Genomic DNA, 22,022 nt, shown 5'->3' on the forward strand with positions numbered 1-22,022 from the left:
AGGAAGCAGACAGTTCATGACAAAATTGTGTTTAGGTGATTGTGATGTGTTTGTACATCTTACTTTACTGAACATTCTTGCTGCTTACAATTATCTCTATCTATAATGAACTTGTCCGTGTAGTTTCAGTGGAAAATGTAAGTAAAAATTTACAAATTTTATGAAAGTTGTTAAAAATTGATTGTAAAGGACAATAACTTCTTAGGGGGTCAATTGACCATTTTGGTCATTTGACTTATTTATGAGTCTTAAATTGCTGTACATTATTGCTGTTTACAGTTTATCTCCATCTATAATAATATTCAAGATAATAACCAAAAACAGTAAAATTTCCTTAAAATTACCAATTTATGGGCAGCAACCCAACAATGGGTTGTCTGATTCATCTGAAAATTTCAGGGCAGATAGATTTTGACCTGATAAACAATTTAACCCCATGTCAGATTTGCTCTAAATGCTTTGGTTTTTGAGTTATAAGCCAAAAACTGCATTTTACCCCTATGTTCTATTTTTAGCCATGGCGGCCATCTTGCATGGTTGGCCGGGTAATTAAACACAAACTTTAAACTAAATACATCAATGATGATTATGGCCAAGTTTGGATTAATTTGGCCCGGTAGTTTCAGAGGAGAAGATTTTTGTAAAACATCATGGATATTTACGAAAAATGGTTAAAAATTGACTATAAAGGGCAATAACTCCTAAAGGGGTCAACTGACCATTTTGGTCATGTTGACTTATTTGTAAATCTTACTTTGCTGAACATTATTGCTGTTTACAGTTTATCTCCATCTATCATAATATTCAAGATAATAACCAAAAACAGTAAAATTTCCTTAAAATTACCAATTATGGGGCAGCAACCCAACAATGGGTTGTCTGATTCATCTGAAAATTTCAGGGCAGATAGATCTTGACCTAATTAACAATAATACCCAAGGTCAGATTTGCTCTAAATTGTTTGGTTTTTGAGTTTATAAGCCGAAAACTGCATTTTACCCCTATGTTCTATTTTTAGCCATGGCTGCCATCTTGGATGGTTGGCTGGGTAATTAAACACAAACTTTAAACTAGATATATCAATGATGATTGTGGCCAAGTTTGGTTTAATTTGGCCCTGTAGGTTCAGAGGAGAAGATTTCTGTAAAAGATCATGGATATTTAAGAAAAATGGTTAAAAATTGACTATAAAGGGCAGGTGACCTAAAAATTACATTAGTATTTAAATTTAAAGACAAATAAAGCAATTATCATGGTTATGCAGAGCTTGCAAAAAGTGCAAATTGGGGGCTTGTAAACATGGTATTTATATAAATGAGAAGTGTTCTGAAGATACAGACAAATGAGATTTTCAATGTCCATGAAATTTCACTTGAATAAAGAATCTGCTTAGCAAGGTCAGACAATTAAAAAATATTTTTATTATAGTTAAGAAGTCCTAAGCAGTTCAAGAAAAGAAGATAGTAAATATAAACAAGAATGTGTCCTCAGTACACGAATGCCCCACTCGCACTTTCATTTTCTATATTCATTGGACCATGAAATTTGAGTAAAATCTCTAATTTGGCATTAAAATTAGAAAGATCGTATCATAGAGAACATGTGTACCAATTTGAAGTCGATTGGACTTCAACTTCATCAAAAACTACCTTGACCAAAAACTTTAACCTGAAGCGGCACAGACGGACGAAAGGGACGGTACGACAGACAGACGGTACGACAGAAGGATGGACGAACGGACACACAGACCAGAAAACATAATGCCTCTCTTCTATCGTAGGTGGGGCATAAAAAGAAGATGTGGTATGATTGCCAATGAGACAACAAGAAAAGAAGATAGTAAGACTTTTTTTACTTGTATAAAAAAGTTTGAAAGTCTAAGGAGCTAAACTTAGCTTATAAAATAATTTACCTAGAAGTAAATAAAATACACTTGTATTATCATGATTATATAATAAGGATGTACTTAAGTGAGGTTTTGGAATTTGTATCAGATTTTCGGTCAGTGTCAGTCTTTTCCCATCCTTATTTTAAAATAAAATTTCTCTAAGGAGCTCCATGACCATGATGACATCAATATTTTTAGCTTATTTTATTTCTTAACTTAAATGCTCTTTCAACCTAAAGAATCAATTTTTAATTCTTGATTCTTTGAATTTCAACTATTCTAAGAAAATATATCTAATACAAATTTACTTATATCCAAATTATTTTGGTAAAGGCACTTCTGACTTATTACTAAGTACAATAAGATACGTTGTTATCAACATTCAAATGTTTTCATTTCACATAATATAAAACATTACCATCTACAGCATCAATATCTGTTCTGTTCTCTGGACTATTTTCAATATTTTCTGATTTTAGTGGCAAACTATTTTCAGAATGACTTTTTTCAGGATTAACCTCACAATTTATTTCCTTGTATATCTCATTAGAACAATTACTGCAATACTTTACTGAAGCTTTTTGAAGGGATTTACAATGAGGACATTTCTTTAAGTCATGCTGATTTTTTTCTACTTTTTGTCTGCACTGTCCACAAAAATTATCAGTTGGTGCTAGTTCAGCTTTACAGTCAGGGTTAACACACTTCATTTTGCCAAATAAAATCCTGCAAATGCATGAAATGATATCAATAAAATAATGTTAACATTCATACGGAAAATTAACAATAAAAATGCAATTTTTGTATCTATAAATCAACCCTATTAATTAAATAAGCTAATCCAGATGTTTGGTACTTACATTTTGTACATATATGTATATTAAGCAATGTATATGATTGATCACAAATTAGCATTTAGTGCATGCAAGACATTCAGGTAAAAAATCCTCTTACTGATTTTACTAAAAAATGTGTCCCTCCCTCCAAAGGAGTCTGATTCCCCAAAACTTGTCTTCATGACGTAAGTGAACTGCAATACTTGTCTTAATGTAAAAGGGCGCCAAAGTGTGTCAGTTGAATGAAAACCTAAATGTTTCCACTTTTAATTATGCCAGTTTATGTGATGTATTATGATATTGTCGGACTATTTTCTGTTCTTCTGTCTGTTGGTTGAATATGTGCAACATGTGCATGATGGACAATAACTCATAAATGCTTCAAACAATTTGCATGAAATTAATGGGTTAATTGTTCTATTGACTTGAGCTTCCTTTTGTTTTGTTTTTTATAAATTTTGGATTTTCCATTTCAAAGTTATGGGTTATATATTCATCTAAAACTAGATTGTGTTTTTGAAATCATATAAAACAAGACAAAAAATCATAACAGATACCTTATAGCAGGTTTTTTTCACGTTAAGAACAAAATCGCCAAAATAAATTCCGCCAATTAAAAAGAGCACATGCAAAGGCATTGATAAAACTTTTGAATCCACTAAAATAATAACCACCAAATTTTTCGTATACCTTATTCAATTAAAATCGTGAAATTTGGCACCCACAAAAATAACTTCCTATATGGTACTTAAATATTAATGATCAAGGCCAAATTTGGTTTAATATTGCATTCCATTCTGTTCTTCGAATGTCTAAAAGAAGACATTATTCATGACATTTGTATAAAATTGAGAAAGGAAATGGGGAATGTGTCACAGCGACAACATCCCGACCATAGAACAGTCAATAGCCACAGGCCACCAATGGGTCTTCAATGTAGCGAGAAACTCCCGCACCCGGAGGCGTCCTTCAACTGGCCCTTAAAATATGTATACTAGTTTAATGATGATGAACGTCATTCTAAACTCCGAATTATACACAAGAAACTACAATTAAAAATCATGTATGTATTTCTCATAGGGTCTTAAACTAAGTCCCCGATGGCAGCCATCTTGGATGATGGATCAGCTACTCTTGGATGATGGATCAGCTACAAAGTTACAACACTTAAATAGCACCTCACAAGGAACATTCATGCTATGTTTGGTTTCATTTCATTCCGTGGTTCTCTAGTAGAAGACTTTTGTACATGTAAATGTTGTAACTTGTATGCCCAAATACAGTTGAGAGCTTCATGGCTGCTCTACAACACCGTACAACACCTGTGCCGTGTGGTTTCTTCAAAGTAATCATACAGATACATATACAGAAGGGTGTGAATGTGTAGGGTGCTAGTGAGTAACAATGACTTTGCATGCAAACATATAGGGTTTGAAAGTTAAAGGGGACAAACATGTTTTGTGGGCAAATTTTCTGCAAATAAAATCTAATATAAACATGTGCCCTTTAGTACTGAGAATACACCTTATCGCTATTTGTCGTCCATTGATGGACATCAAAAAAGTTCCTGTAAAATTTTGAAGCCAAAATAGACCAGATGCTCTTCAGGTTGCAGCTTTATACGACCGCAGAGGTCGAACACTGAACGGTTGTGTAATTTCATGGACAATGAAAATCCCATTTGTCTGTTATCTTCAGATCACTGCTCATTTACCATGTTTACAAGCCCCCAAGGAGCAATTTTTGAAGGCCTTGCGCAAATACTAACATCTTTGCACAATCAGTTTCTTTGTTGAATTAATGAGATGAAACATTGAACTCTAATAAAAACAAATTGAGCAAACCAGGGAAAAATCATTAAAGGCATGATTTTAAATCTCATAACTTGAGGACTTTTGTGGAATTGTAAGAAAAATTTACTTATACAAGTATTTTTTTGAGAAAATTAAGGGGATATCATTCAAACATTATTTATTTACTTATATGTGTTTATTTTGTTTAACTTCTTCAAGTAAATAAAAATAACTTGTACAAGTAGTACCCATGACTGAATGAGAAAAATAAAAACTCCTCCCAATTTTTTTTTCACCTCCCCCTTTCCATTATTCCAAAAATGATCTCAATTCAAATTTCTAATGGAGTTTGCAACAATAACTACTCATTTAAATACATCATAAAATATTAAAATATAAAATGTCACACAGTCATGGTTAAAATTAATATTAATTAATAGTAACTTCTGATAAAATAAATGTGGAATGTGTCCAAAGGGACACAGATGATGCCAGTGCTAGCATATAACATTATAAAGGGACATAATTTAAGAACTAAAAGTGAAGCTGCCAAAAATTGAACTTAAACTGAGTTTAGAGGTAATAAGCATTATATACACATTTCATTAAATTTAGTTGAGACAAACTTAAGTTAAGAGATCAGAAACTATTTTTTTTTTATTTTTCCATTTGTAAAGGGGCATAACCCTAGAATTGTAATCAAAGTGCTTGTAATCACTGAATGGTAAAGACTGCTTTAATGTATCAGTTGGTAGTAAAGTGAATATTGCAATGTATATTGTATATAGCATTGATTTAAGTTTATTCATAAAGGCAACAGTAGTATACCGCTGTTCAAAACGCATAAATCCATGGACAAAAAACAAAATCGGGGTAACAAACTAAAACCGAGGGAAATGCATAAAATATAAGAGGAGAACAACGACATATCACTAAAATGTAACACATACAGAAACGGACTGAGCATCAGACAAAATCCCACGAGAATAACAAATATAACATGAAAACCAACTACTATTCTGGACAAAGAAAGATAACTCCAATTTTCAAAGAAGATTTCATAAAGCATTGGTTTTAGGTGATTCATTAACCATTCCGGACAAAGAAAGATTACTCCAATTTATTGTCTTGAAACTACAAAAATGCTTGTTTTTGGTCCCTTTTTGGCCCTTTATTCCTAGACTGTTTGCCCCATAACCCACACAATATATCCAAACCTTCTACTTATGGTATTAAACATTGTGACTCCACATCTAAACTTACAGCACTGATTTTAACTGTAAATACAGATCTCATTTTAACAGTAAATACTTGAAGGTTTTAAGCTGTTCACTCAGGCTGGAGTATATACACTCAAAAATGAGTCCACTCCTTGACGGAAAGATAGATATATAGATAGACAATTTCAGAACAATTGAAATACTTATACACAACTTTTTGTATTGACATTAGATAAATGCTTGTTTTCTGCCCCTAATTCCGAAACCTTAGGGACCATAACCCTCAATATCAATCCCAAGCTATGGCAAGCCGTATTATTTAATATTGAAAAATGATTTTGTAATATTTCAAAATCATTTTTTAATATTAATAAAACCGATTTTTAAATACAATTCATTAAATAATACGCTGAATTTTAAAAATCATTTTTTCAATATTAAATATTCAGTCTGATTTTTTAATATTAATAAATGAATATATAATATTAATAAATGAATATTTAATATTAATAAATGAATATTTAATATTAATAAATGAATATTTAATATTTATAAATGAATATTTAATATTTATAAATGAATATTAAATATCAATAAATGAATATTTAATATTAAAAAATCATTTCTTAATATTAAATAATACGCCGATTTTTTATTATTAATAAATGAATATCTAATATTAAAAAATCATTTTTTAATATTAAATAATACACCGATTTTTTAATATTAAAAAATCATTTATTAATATTAAACAAGAGTGCACACGCTGAAATGTGTCGCCTTCTTTACTAATCATTGATATTTTGTAGATAGTCCTAAATATAAAGCTTTATTACAACTGTCACATAAACTTAACATTATCCAAGAAAACTAAACATTGACCAATGAACCATATAAAAATAAGGTCAAGGTCAGATGGACAATGCCAGGCAGACACGTACAGCTAACAATTCTTCCATACAACAAATATAGTTGACCTATTGCTTATAATAGATAAGAAAAACAGACTAAAACACAACCAGATGCTCCGCAGGGCGTAGCTTTATACGACCGCAGAGGTTGAACCCTGAACGGTTGGGGCAAGTATGGACACAACATTCAAGCTGGATTCAGCTCTAAATTTGGATTGTGATTAAATAGTTGACACAGCATAGGTTTCTGACACAGAATGAATGTGTTCTAATGAACTAAAAATTTTTGTTTTTTCTTAGAGCAATTCACTATGCTGTTGAATATTAATCCTCTCAAAAAAATGTTTGAAGAAATTTTCTTTTTATTTATGAAATTTCAAATGAGAAAAATTGAACCCAATTTTTTAATCACATCCCCCTTTCCCTTATTCCAAAACTAATCTCAATTAAAATATTTTAATGGAGTTTGCAACAATAACTACTCATTTAAATACATCATAAATATTAAGATGTAAAAAAACTGCTTGTTATCACTGAATAGTAAAGATTATTTAAATTTATCAGTTGGTAGTAAAAAGTGAATATACAATATTGTTTATAACAAAGATTTAAGTTGATTCTGGACAAAGAAAGATAACTCCAATTAAAAAAAATTCTTGCAATAAGATATTTCTTGCTTACTATTCTGGACAAAGAAAGATAACTCTAATTAAAAAAAAATAGCTATTTCACAATATTGTGAAATTAGATATTTCTTGCCATTGCACAATACTGTGCAATTGAAAACTTGCTATTGCACAATACTTAATATAATAATTTTAGATCCTGATTTGGACCAACTTGAAAACTGGGCCCATAATCAAAAATCTAAGTACATGTTTAGATTCAGCATATCAAAGAGGCCCAAGAATTTAATTTTTGTTAAAATCAAACTTAGTTTCATTTTGGACCTCTTTGGACCTTAATGTAGGCCAATTTGAAAACGGGACCAAAAATGAAGAATCTACATACACAGTTAGATTTGGCATATCAAAGAACCCCATTTATTCAATTTTTGATGAAATCAAATAAAGTTTAATTTTGGACACAGATTTGAACCAACTTGAAAACTGGGCCAATAATCAAAAATCTAAGTACATTTTTAGATTCAACATATCAAAGAACCCAACCGATTCATTTTTTGTCAAAATCAAACTAAGTTTAATTTTGGACCCTTTTGACCTTAATGTAGACCAATTTGAAAACATGACCAAAAGTTAAGAATCTACATACACAGTTAGATTCGGCATATCAAAGAACCCAAATTATTCAATTTTGATGAAATCAAACAAAGTTTAATTTTGGACCCTTTGGGCCCCTTTTTCCTAAACTGTTGGGACCAAAACTCCCAAAATCAATACCAACCTTCCTTTTATGGTCATAAACCTTGTGTTTAAATTTCATAGATTTCTATTTACTTATACTAACGTTATGGTTCGAAAACCAAGAAAAATGCTTATTTGGGTCCCTTTTTGGCCCCTTATTCCTGAACTGTTGGGACCTAAACTCCCATAATCAATACCAACCTTCCTTTTGTGGTCATAAACATTGTGTTAAAATTTCATTGATTTCTATTTACTTAAACTAAAGTTATTGTGCGAAAACCAAGAATAATGCTTATTTGGGCCCTTTTTTGGCCCCTAATTCCTAAACTGTTGGGACCAAAACTCCCAAAATCAATCCCAACCTTTCTTTTGTGGTCATAAACCTTGTGTCAAAATTTCATAGATTTCTATTCACTTTTACTAAAGTTAGAGTGCGAAAACTAAAAGTATTCGGAAGACGACGACGACGACACCGCAGACGACAACGCCAACGTGATAGCAATATACGACGAAAATTTTTTCAAAATTTGCGGTCGTATAAAAACTTAACACTGACCAACATGAGCAATGAACCGTGAAAAGGAGGTCATGGTCAAATAAAACGTCCGCAACTAACAATTAGATCATAAAATATTTCCATACACCAAATATAGTTGACCTATTGCACATAGAATTTTAAAAAAAAAGACCAAAACTCAATCAAAGTGCTGGACAGCACCTGTGGAAAGTTTGCAACGGTATATTGTAATATTTCAAATAGATTTTGTGTAGATTGCATGGTAAACTTTTTTTCCTACTTAAAAAAGAAAAAACTTTATCAAGAAATAATTGTTACAGGATGCTGCTACGAAGTCTCCCAAACAAAGCTCTCAAAATTAGTCATTCCCACGGGCGCCTGACATTAATCAAAGTCCAATACAAATTGGTCTGGTCTAGTAAAGTGATATTCATGATTTGGGGGTGGGGATCTAAACAGTTTACAAGTTCTCAAACAGGCAGGAGGTAGGGTAAGAGTGGCCCTAGGGGACTAGCCTTTTATTTCATCTGATTTGTTTTATTATTCCGTAGAAGAGTATGTTGTTTCAGTGTGGGGATTTCAACAGTTTTCAAGTTATCGAAAAGGGGGTGGATCTTGACTGTTTACAAGTTAACAAAACAGGATGGAGTGGGGTTACACCGAGGAACTTCCTTATATTTCACTTTATTCGTTTCATTGTCCAATACAAGAATATTTATGATTCAGGGTTGGGGATCTCAACCGTTTACAAGTCCTCAAAAATGAGGGGTTGAGGATGACTCAGAGGTACTCCCACTATATTTCATTGGTTTTGTTTTGTTTTGTTGCCCCATAAAAGAATATATATGGTTTAGGGGTGATCATCTCGACCGTATAAGTTTTCAAAAAGAAGTTGGTGGTGACCCCTGTGGACTTCTTCTATGTTTCATTTTGATTTATTTTATTTTCTCATACAAAAATATATATATGGTTTGTGGGTGGGGATCTCAACCGTTTACAAGTTCTCAAACAACAACAAGGGGGTGGGAGTGATCACTAGGGACTCGCCTTCTTTTGAATTTGATTTGTTTTATTGTCCAGTACAAGAATATATATGGTTAAGGGTGGGGATCTTGACCATTTCCAAATTGTCAAACAACAGGGGGTAGGGCTGACCCAAAGACTCTTTAAATAAAGAATTTATTATTATTATTATTATATAAAGGCACTCCCACTTTATTTCATTGAATTTGTTTTGTTGCCCTAAACAAAAATATATATGGTTTAGGGGTGGGGATTTCGACCGTTTACAAGTTCTCAGACATGAGGGGGTGGGGCTGACCCAAAGGGACACCCACTTTATTTGATTTGATTTGTTTTGTTGCCACATACAAAAATACATATGGTTTAGGGGTGGGGATCTCGACAGTTTCTAAGTTCCAAGACATGAGGGGTTGGGGCTGACCCAAAGGGACACCCACTTTATTTCATTTTATTTGTTTTGTTGCCACATACAAAAATATATATGGTTTATGGGTGGGGATCTCAACCGTTTACAAGTTTTCGAAAAGAAAGGGGGATGACTGACCCCTCTGGAGTTCCTCTATATTTCATTTGATTTATTTCATTGACCCATACAATAATATATATGGTATATGGGTGGAGATCTCAACTGTTTATAAGTTCTAAAAAAAAACAGGGGGTGAGAGTGACCCCAGTGGACTCGCCTTTTATTTCATTTGATTTGTTTTATTGTAACGTATAAGAACATATAATGTTTAGGAGTGGGGATCTGACTGTTTTTAAGTATTCAAACATGAGGGGTTGGGTGGGGTGACACAAAAATTTAATTAATTTGATTTGTTTTATGGTCCTGTGATCATTACTGAACACCATGTGTGTCTGTCACTTACTGTTTTCTTCAAGTTTATAATTTATTATTTGGAAATTTTTATTTTAATAAAAATGATTAATTACTGAGAAAGAATTTAATTTCTTGCAAGATTTATTCTACTTCGCTGTTTCGAAATTGTTTACCAAAGTTCAGTTATATATTTTATGATTTAAAAATCAGTTGAAATCTACTCACTTGCATTGACCTGTTAAATTACATACCTGCAATTTTCACTTCGAGATTGGTTTTCACACGGTAAACACTTAGTTCTTTTATATATATAAATTGTATCTATTTTCGAGTTGAAGCGTCGATCAACCATTTCGATAGATTTAAGAGAAAAATATTTATAGATTTGAATTTTTGGAGCTAGAGTTGATGCGTCGATCAACGATTTCGATAGTTTTAAGGATTTTGTTTTAGAGATTTGAACTTTTGAAGTTATATATAGTTGAAGCGTCTATCAACTATTTCATTAGTTTTGAATATATATAGATTTGTAATTTTCAGTTGAAATTTTTGATAACTTTCTAATATTTTCCTCTTCCGTGAAGTGACTTTAAATACCAAATTTAGATACAACGATTTCTGTTGTTCAGTTATCATTTCAGCAAGTATGGACGAGACAGCAATCTCATGGTTGTATTCATTATTAACACCAGAGGAACAAGTAGATATTGGTGACGAATTGCGTCCTGCTGTCGTTAGTCCTACCCAGTCTTTTGATATTGAGCTCGAGGGAGAGTTAAATGTGAAGTTCTTTGAGAATAAGAGAGATGCGTTAAGAAAACACAATCTCAGAGAGCGCATAAACAGCAAGAGGAAGTACAGGTGCTGTCGGAGTCTATTTCCAGAGAGCAGTTACATTGTACACTGGATATATACAGAAACAGAACAAAAAGTTAGAGACCTGAGCAATATATATGGAAGTGTTTAACGACCTTGACTGGCTTTTCAGCCCTCGCACGGTCGGTAGACCTGAGCAAGGTGTATGTGAACTTTTATTTATAGTGATTATTTTAATTATCTTGTAATCGTTTTAAGTTTAGATTTTTTTATTTTTTTTTAACTGTTCCTTTAATAGTATTGTTTTAAATTATCATTTATTTTACCTAGAACAGTATTTATTTTTAAATTATAAACGCTTAGTGCTTTGCGTTACTTCACAGTTTTTTTGTTGACCATTATATCCCCCTCGAGTAACTTAAATCGTGTTCAGTAGATCTAGGTTGTGAGGTAACTTTTACGAGAAAGGCTTTTTAAACTCTGACCTCTTTTAATAGCAGGGGGAGAGTTTTGTGGCAGATTTCTCTTTTGGTTTTCCAGAGGGTTGACTTCAGCAGATCCTTGATTATATCCTTTATGGACACCAGGGAGGCTTGTTTGTTAGCTGACTCTGTTTATATAAACCATTTATTTAGTGTGCCTTCTCAATACTATTTTTACACCTTTTTTTTGGCTGCGGACCTTCGGTTTGGCGGGTTAATTGTATGCAATTACATTTTTAGAATTTATACCTTGATAATTCTTGTAATTGTTTCTTTATTTGAACTATAATTGTGTTGTGTGCTACCATATCATTACGGCCTAATAAAATGTTTTTATGATACATGTATTTTAATGATTTCGAAAGTAATTTGGAAATTTTTATTTTAATAAAAATGATTAATTACTGAGAAAGAATTTAATTTCTTGCAAGATTTATTCTACTTCGCTGTTTCGAAATTGTTTACCAAAGTTCAGTTATATATTTTATGATTTAAAAATCAGTTGAAATCTACTCACTTGCATTGACCTGTTAATTTACATACCTGCAATTTTCACTTCAAGATTGGTTTTCACACGGTAAACACTTAGTTCTTTTATATATATAAATTGTATCTATTTTCGAGTTGAAGCGTCGATCAACGATTTCGATAGATTTAAGAGAAAAATATTAACCCGCCCTCCCATACCCTAAATATAAGAGTGTTATATGATGATTTTTTATATACTAGTTTAGGGTTAATTGTATGCAATTACATTTTTAGAATTTATACCTTGATAATTCTTGTAATTGTTTCTTTATTTGAACTATAATTGTGTTGTGTGATACCATATCATTAGCCTAATAAAATGTTTTTATGATACATGTATTTTAATGATTTCGAAAGTAATTGTAATTGAAAAATTAAAAAAAAATCCCTTAGGGTTCTATAGTAAATTCCTCCCTTCTGTTGGCCCCTCAAAATACAACTAAATAGACCCCAAGAAGAAAAATATTAAGAACTGAGCAAAAACTTTGTTTAGGAGTCTTAATAGCAATTAGTATAATTACGATTTTTGTTATAATCCGATTTCTAATGCCGAATATGTAAAAGGCCGAGTTTGTTGTGGGCCGAGATCAGATGAGATACCATGATACTTACGATACTCTCGGGCTTTTACCTATTGAATAGAAATTTGTAAAAATTGTAGTAAGCGACGAAAAATGTTCATTCATGAAATATTTTAAACACGCTATTAATTTTCCCTTCAACCCGAGGAAGGTATGAAACCTTTGAAACCGGGATTGTAGTACTCCCGTTTGGAGGCACACATATATGGATCCGACGCATGTCTGAAGAATACCGATAAAATCATAACGAAGAAACTGCTGTCTCGTGTGTGTATTGATTTTACTTTCCGCGTAGCGCAGATCCGCGAAGTAGTGTTTGTTCGTCTTTCAAATGAAGTGGAATTACTTGATTTATCGATGAAAATTCAGTACATTTTTATTCAAGCTGTATGCTATTGAAATAGAAGAGCTCAAAATTTCAAAAGCATCATTCTATTATTAGTTTTCAAACACCAGTACTATATTATTTAGAAGTAGGACACACTTCCTAAAGTAAGTTAGTCTTCCTCTTTTCCGGTTAGGCCGATGCCTTAAGAAAGTTTATTGCTATAGCAAGCTATAGCAAACTTTCCAAAAACTTAACTTTGACTATTGAACCGTGAAAATGAGGTCAAGGTCAGATGACACCTGCCAGCTAGGCATGTACACCTTACAATCATTCCATACACCAAATAAAGTAGACATATTGCATACAGTATAAGAAAAACAGACCAAAACACAAAAACTTAACTATAACCATTGAACAATGAAAATGAGGTCAAGGTCAGATGACACCTGCCAGTTGGACATGTACACCTTACAGTCCTTCCATACACCAAATATACAAGACCTATTGCTTATAGTATCTGAGTTATGGACTCGATCACCAAAACTTAACCTTGTTCACTGATCCATGAAATGAGGTCGAGGTCAAGTGAAAACTGTCTGACGTGCATGAGGACATTGCAAGGTACGCACATACCAAATATAGTTATCCTATTACTACTAATAAGAGAGAATTAAACATTATTAAAAATCTTAACTTTTTTTTCAAGAAACCACTGAACCATGAAAATGAGATCAAGGACATTGGCCATGTGACTGACGGAAAGTTCGTAAAAAGAGGCATCTATATACAAAGTATGAAGCATCCAGGTCTTCCACCTTCTAAAATATGAAGCTTTTAAGAAGTGAGCTAACACCGCTGCCGCCGCCGTAGCCGCCGCCGGAACACTATCCCTATGTCGAGTTCTCTGCAACTAAAGTCGCAGGCTCGACAAAAACCAACATCAATGTTACCTTCGCGTTTAATATTATGCAAAACAAACTGTTAAAAGCTTTAATGATGATTATTGGACAATTTATTGCCCTAAATGGAGTTGGAGTAACAAGAGACTTTATTTGTAAAAGTATGAATTAACAAAACTTTATTTTTAACTCGTTACATTTACAAAAATTGGCTGATTACTGGATAAAAGCAGGTGTTTCGTAGTATTTTATTCATATTTTTCACTGATCTCAGTGATCTGATTCAGCTACATGCTTGCAGTAACGTATGATCATCGTATATAAAAGCGCTCAAACAACTCTATTTAATTTTTTCTAATTTAATATTAAATATTCATTTTTTAATATTAAAAAAAATAAGACCATTTATAAATATTAGAAAATGATTTTTTAATATTAGAAAATGATTTTTTAATATTAGAAAATGATTTTTTAATATTAGAAAATGATTTTTTAATATTAGAAAATGATTTTTTAATATTAAAAAATGATTTATTAATATTGAAAAATGATTAATTGATATTAAAAAATAATTTATTAATATTAAAAAATTTATTTATTAATATTAAAAAATTTATTTATTAATATTAAAATTTTATTTATTAATATTAAAAAATAATATTTAATATTATAAATGATTTATCAACATGATTAATATTAATAAATAGGGAATTAATTCCACAAGGGCTTGCCATACCAAGCTTCCTTTTGTGGTAATAATAAACATTGTGTTAAAATTTTATTGATTTCTATCCGAGACTACTCGTCTCAGTTTCTATTTAATAAATACTAAAGTGAGGGTGGTAAAGGGGGGTACTGAACACAGAAACCCTTGAAATAAAAATAGCAAAAAATTTGCTCGAAAAATAAAAATTGGGAAAAACGAAGCACGAGAAATAAAATCGTAAATATTAAGAAAAAAAGTACCAGCAATTATTATTCAGCCGTTCATGGAGATCATGTAGACATTGTTAATGGACATAAAGACCTTGAAGTCGTCTTTAAACGTATGCTACTTGCATCCGATTTGAAAAAAAAATATTATTATGATGGACTTTTTTATTACATGTATAGCATACAACATGTACAATAGAAAGTAGAATGAGAACAATATACATCAATTTCTTTTATATTACAAAGTTTCAAAAGGTACTATAACTCACTGACTTTGAGTTTAGTTCCAATTTACTGTTTAATAAAATGCGGGACAATGCAAGAACGAGAATTTAAGAGTACCTACGCGAAACACAGAAAATAAATAAGGGGAAATACGAAGCACGCACATCGAACCAAACACGAGAAAACAAGAAAGAAAACATCCAAACACGAAAACATGTGAAATAAAAAAACTTTGCGCGAAAATAACCCTTTACCACCCTCTAAAGTTATTATCCGGAAACCATCCGTATTCTGACGACGTTAGTCATTTTGCTAATGACAGAGTCAATGCTGACGACGAAGTGATACCAATATACGAAGATTCTTGCTTACTATACTGGACAAAGAAAGATAACTCTTAATTAAAAAAAATTTTGCTATTTCACAATATTGTGAAATTAGATATTTCTTGCCATTGCACAATACTGTGCAATTGAAAAGACTTGCTATTGCACAATACTTAATATAATAATTTTAGATCCTGATTTGGACCAACTTGAAAACTGGGCCCATAATCAAAAATCTAAGTACATGTTTAGATTCAGCATATCAAAGAGGCCCAAGAATTTAATTTTTGTTAAAATCAAACTTAGTTTAATTTTGGACCCTTTGCACTTTAATTTAGACCAATTTTAAAACTGGACCAAAAATGAAGAATCTACATACACAGTTAGATTTGGCATATCAAAGAACCCCAATTATTCAATTTTTGATGAAATCAAACAATGTTTAATTTTGGACCTCGATTTGGGCCAACTTGAAAACTGGGCCAATAATCAAAAATCTAAGTACATTTTTAGATTCAGCATATCAAAGAACCCAAAGGTTTCAATTTTTGTTAGGTTGGGGATGACTCAGAGGTACTCCCACTATATTTCATTGGTTTTGTTTTGTTTTGTTGCCCCATAAAAGAATATATATGGTTTAGGGGTGATCATCTCGACCGTATAAGTTTTCAAAAAGAAGTTGGTGGTGACCCCTGTGGACTTCTTCTATGTTTCATTTTGATTTATTTTATTTTCTCATACAAAAATATATATATGGTTTGTGGGTGGGGATCTCAACCGTTTACAAGTTCTCAAACAACAACAAGGGGGTGGGAGTGATCACTAGGGACTCGCCTTCTTTTGAATTTGATTTGTTTTATTGTCCAGTACAAGAATATATATGGTTAAGGGTGGGGATCTTGACCATTTCCAAATTGTCAAACAACAGGGGGTAGGGCTGACCCAAAGACTCTTTAAATAAAGAATTTATTATTATTATTATTATATAAAGGCACTCCCACTTTATTTCATTGAATTTGTTTTGTTGCCCTAAACAAAAATATATATGGTTTAGGGGTGGGGATTTCGACCGTTTACAAGTTCTCAGACATGAGGGGGTGGGGCTGACCCAAAGGGACACCCACTTTATTTGATTTGATTTGTTTTGTTGCCACATACAAAAATACATATGGTTTAGGGGTGGGGATCTCGACAGTTTCTAAGTTCCAAGACATGAGGGGTTGGGGCTGACCCAAAGGGACACCCACTTTATTTCATTTTATTTGTTTTGTTGCCACATACAAAAATATATATGGTTTATGGGTGGGGATCTCAACCGTTTACAAGTTTTCGAAAAGAAAGGGGGATGACTGACCCCTCTGGAGTTCCTCTATATTTCATTTGATTTATTTCATTGACCCATACAATAATATATATGGTATATGGGTGGAGATCTCAACTGTTTATAAGTTCTAAAAAAAAACAGGGGGTGAGAGTGACCCCAGTGGACTCGCCTTTTATTTCATTTGATTTGTTTTATTGTAACGTATAAGAACATATAATGTTTAGGAGTGGGGATCTGACTGTTTTTAAGTATTCAAACATGAGGGGTTGGGTGGGGTGACACAAAAATTTAATTAATTTGATTTGTTTTATGGTCCTGTGATCATTACTGAACACCATGTGTGTCTGTCACTTACTGTTTTCTTCAAGTTTATAATTTATTATTTGGAAATTTTTATTTTAATAAAAATGATTAATTACTGAGAAAGAATTTAATTTCTTGCAAGATTTATTCTACTTCGCTGTTTCGAAATTGTTTACCAAAGTTCAGTTATATATTTTATGATTTAAAAATCAGTTGAAATCTACTCACTTGCATTGACCTGTTAAATTACATACCTGCAATTTTCACTTCGAGATTGGTTTTCACACGGTAAACACTTAGTTCTTTTATATATATAAATTGTATCTATTTTCGAGTTGAAGCGTCGATCAACCATTTCGATAGATTTAAGAGAAAAATATTTATAGATTTGAATTTTTGGAGCTAGAGTTGATGCGTCGATCAACGATTTCGATAGTTTTAAGGATTTTGTTTTAGAGATTTGAACTTTTGAAGTTATATATAGTTGAAGCGTCTATCAACTATTTCATTAGTTTTGAATATATATAGATTTGTAATTTTCAGTTGAAATTTTTGATAACTTTCTAATATTTTCCTCTTCCGTGAAGTGACTTTAAATACCAAATTTAGATACAACGATTTCTGTTGTTCAGTTATCATTTCAGCAAGTATGGACGAGACAGCAATCTCATGGTTGTATTCATTATTAACACCAGAGGAACAAGTAGATATTGGTGACGAATTGCGTCCTGCTGTCGTTAGTCCTACCCAGTCTTTTGATATTGAGCTCGAGGGGGAGTTAAATGTGAAGTTCTTTGAGAATAAGAGAGATGCGTTAAGAAAACACAATCTCAGAGAGCGCATAAACAGCAAGAGGAAGTACAGGTGCTGTCGGAGTCTATTTCCAGAGAGCAGTTACATTGTACACTGGATATATACAGAAACAGAACAAAAAGTTAGAGACCTGAGCAATATATATGGAAGTGTTTAACGACCTTGACTGGCTTTTCAGCCCTCGCACGGTCGGTAGACCTGAGCAAGGTGTATGTGAACTTTTATTTATAGTGATTATTTTAATTATCTTGTAATCGTTTTAAGTTTAGATTTTTTTTTTTTTTTTAACTGTTCCTTTAATAGTATTGTTTTAAATTATCATTTATTTTACCTAGAACAGTATTTATTTTTAAATTATAAACGCTTAGTGCTTTGCGTTACTTCACAGTTTTTTTGTTGACCATTATATCCCCCTCGAGTAACTTAAATCGTGTTCAGTAGATCTAGGTTGTGAGGTAACTTTTACGAGAAAGGCTTTTTAAACTCTGACCTCTTTTAATAGCAGGGGGAGAGTTTTGTGGCAGATTTCTCTTTTGGTTTTCCAGAGGGTTGACTTCAGCAGATCCTTGATTATATCCTTTATGGACACCAGGGAGGCTTGTTTGTTAGCTGACTCTGTTTATATAAACCATTTATTTAGTGTGCCTTCTCAATACTATTTTTACACCTTTTTTTTGGCTGCGGACCTTCGGTTTGGCGGGTTAATTGTATGCAATTACATTTTTAGAATTTATACCTTGATAATTCTTGTAATTGTTTCTTTATTTGAACTATAATTGTGTTGTGTGCTACCATATCATTACGGCCTAATAAAATGTTTTTATGATACATGTATTTTAATGATTTCGAAAGTAATTTGGAAATTTTTATTTTAATAAAAATGATTAATTACTGAGAAAGAATTTAATTTCTTGCAAGATTTATTCTACTTCGCTGTTTCGAAATTGTTTACCAAAGTTCAGTTATATATTTTATGATTTAAAAATCAGTTGAAATCTACTCACTTGCATTGACCTGTTAATTTACATACCTGCAATTTTCACTTCAAGATTGGTTTTCACACGGTAAACACTTAGTTCTTTTATATATATAAATTGTATCTATTTTCGAGTTGAAGCGTCGATCAACGATTTCGATAGATTTAAGAGAAAAATATTAACCCGCCCTCCCATACCCTAAATATAAGAGTGTTATATGATGATTTTTTATATACTAGTTTAGGGTTAATTGTATGCAATTACATTTTTAGAATTTATACCTTGATAATTCTTGTAATTGTTTCTTTATTTGAACTATAATTGTGTTGTGTGATACCATATCATTAGCCTAATAAAATGTTTTTATGATACATGTATTTTAATGATTTCGAAAGTAATTGTAATTGAAAAATTAAAAAAAAATCCCTTAGGGTTCTATAGTAAATTCCTCCCTTCTGTTGGCCCCTCAAAATACAACTAAATAGACCCCAAGAAGAAAAATATTAAGAACTGAGCAAAAACTTTGTTTAGGAGTCTTAATAGCAATTAGAATAATTACGATTTTTGTTATAATCCGATTTCTAATGCCGAATATGTAAAAGGCCGAGTTTGTTGTGGGCCGAGATCAGATGAGATACCATGATACTTACGATACTCTCGGGCTTTTACCTATTGAATAGAAATTTGTAAAAATTGTAGTAAGCGACGAAAAATGTTCATTCATGAAATATTTTAAACACGCTATTAATTTTCTCTTCAACCCGAGGAAGGTATGAAACCTTTGAAACCGGGATTGTAGTACTCCCGTTTGGAGGCACACATATATGGATCCGACGCATGTCTGAAGAATACCGATAAAATCATAACGAAGAAACTGCTGTCTCGTGTGTGTATTGATTTTACTTTCCGCGTAGCGCAGATCCGCGAAGTAGTGTTTGTTCGTCTTTCAAATGAAGTGGAATTACTTGATTTATCGATGAAAATTCAGTACATTTTTATTCAAGCTGTATGCTATTGAAATAGAAGAGCTCAAAATTTCAAAAGCATCATTCTATTATTAGTTTTCAAACACCAGTACTATATTATTTAGAAGTAGGACACACTTCCTAAAGTAAGTTAGTCTTCCTCTTTTCCGGTTAGGCCGATGCCTTAAGAAAGTTTATTGCTATAGCAAGCTATAGCAAACTTTCCAAAAACTTAACTTTGACTATTGAACCGTGAAAATGAGGTCAAGGTCAGATGACACCTGCCAGCTAGGCATGTACACCTTACAATCATTCCATACACCAAATAAAGTAGACATATTGCATACAGTATAAGAAAAACAGACCAAAACACAAAAACTTAACTATAACCATTGAACAATGAAAATGAGGTCAAGGTCAGATGACACCTGCCAGTTGGACATGTACAACTTACAGTCCTTCCATACACCAAATATACAAGACCTATTGCTTATAGTATCTGAGTTATGGACTCGATCACCAAAACTTAACCTTGTTCACTGATCCATGAAATGAGGTCGAGGTCAAGTGAAAACTGTCTGACGTGCATGAGGACATTGCAAGGTACGCACATACCAAATATAGTTATCCTATTACTACTAATAAGAGAGAATTAAACATTATTAAAAATCTTAACTTTTTTTTCAAGTAGTCACTGAACCATGAAAATGAGATCAAGGACATTGGCCATGTGACTGACGGAAAGTTCGTAAAAAGAGGCATCTATATACAAAGTATGAAGCATCCAGGTCTTCCACCTTCTAAAATATGAAGCTTTTAAGAAGTGAGCTAACACCGCTGCCGCCGCCGTAGCCGCCGCCGGAACACTATCCCTATGTCGAGTTCTCTGCAACTAAAGTCGCAGGCTCGACAAAAACCAACATCAATGTTACCTTCGCGTTTAATATTATGCAAAACAAACTGTTAAAAGCTTTAATGATGATTATTGGACAATTTATTGCCCTAAATGGAGTTGGAGTAACAAGAGACTTTATTTGTAAAAGTATGAATTAACAAAACTTTATTTTTAACTCGTTACATTTACAAAAATTGGCTGATTACTGGATAAAAGCAGGTGTTTCGTAGTATTTTATTCATATTTTCCACTGATCTCAGTGATCTGATTCAGCTACATGCTTGCAGTAACGTATGATCATCGTATATAAAAGCGCTCAAACAACTCTATTTAATTTTTTCTAATTTAATATTAAATATTCATTTTTTAATATTAAAAAAAATAAGACCATTTATAAATATTAGAAAATGATTTTTTAATATTAGAAAATGATTTTTTAATATTAGAAAATGATTTTTTAATATTAAAAAATGATTTATTAATATTGAAAAATGATTAATTGATATTAAAAAATAATTTATTAATATTAAAAAATTTATTTATTAATATTAAAATTTTATTTATTAATATTAAAAAATAATATTTAATATTATAAATGATTTATCAACATGATTAATATTAATAAATAGGGAATTAATTCCACAAGGGCTTGCCATACCAAGCTTCCTTTTGTGGTAATAATAAACATTGTGTTAAAATTTTATTGATTTCTATCCGAGACTTCTCGTCTCAGTTTCTATTTAATAAATACTAAAGTGAGGGTGGTAAAGGGGGGTACTGAACACAGAAACCCTTGAAATAAAAATAGCAAAAAATTTGCTAGAAAAATAAAAATTGGGAAAAACGAAGCACGAGAAATAAAATCGTAAATATTAAGAAAAAAAGTACCAGCAATTATTATTCAGCCGTTCATGGAGATCATGTAGACATTGTTAATGGACATAAAGACCTTGAAGTCGTCTTTAAACGTATGCTACTTGCATCCGATTTGAAAAAAAAATATTATTATGATGGACTTTTTTATTACATGTATAGCATACAACATGTACAATAGAAAGTAGAATGAGAACAATATACATCAATTTCTTTTATATTACAAAGTTTCAAAAGGTACTATAACTCACTGACTTTGAGTTTAGTTCCAATTTACTGTTTAATAAAATGCGGGACAATGCAAGAACGAGAATTTAAGAGTACCTACGCGAAACACAGAAAATAAATAAGGGGAAATACGAAGCACGCACATCGAACCAAA

General features: G+C 31.9%; 1 protein-coding gene across 1 annotated transcript in view; it reads right to left on the bottom strand.

The window, feature by feature from the left end:
* Positions 1–22,022, bottom strand: part of LOC134705311 (uncharacterized) — a 54,281-nt gene that overhangs the window by 20,077 nt on the left and 12,182 nt on the right. Inside the window, exon 2 of the mRNA XM_063564057.1 lies at positions 2,307–2,614. Coding sequence (XP_063420127.1) covers positions 2,307–2,598 — 292 coding nt within the window. The 5' untranslated portion in view covers positions 2,599–2,614. The remainder of the gene's footprint in view (positions 1–2,306; positions 2,615–22,022) is intronic.

This window comes from Mytilus trossulus, chromosome 2 (genome assembly GCF_036588685.1).
Source record: "Mytilus trossulus isolate FHL-02 chromosome 2, PNRI_Mtr1.1.1.hap1, whole genome shotgun sequence".
NCBI classification, from domain to species: domain Eukaryota; kingdom Metazoa; phylum Mollusca; class Bivalvia; order Mytilida; family Mytilidae; genus Mytilus; species Mytilus trossulus.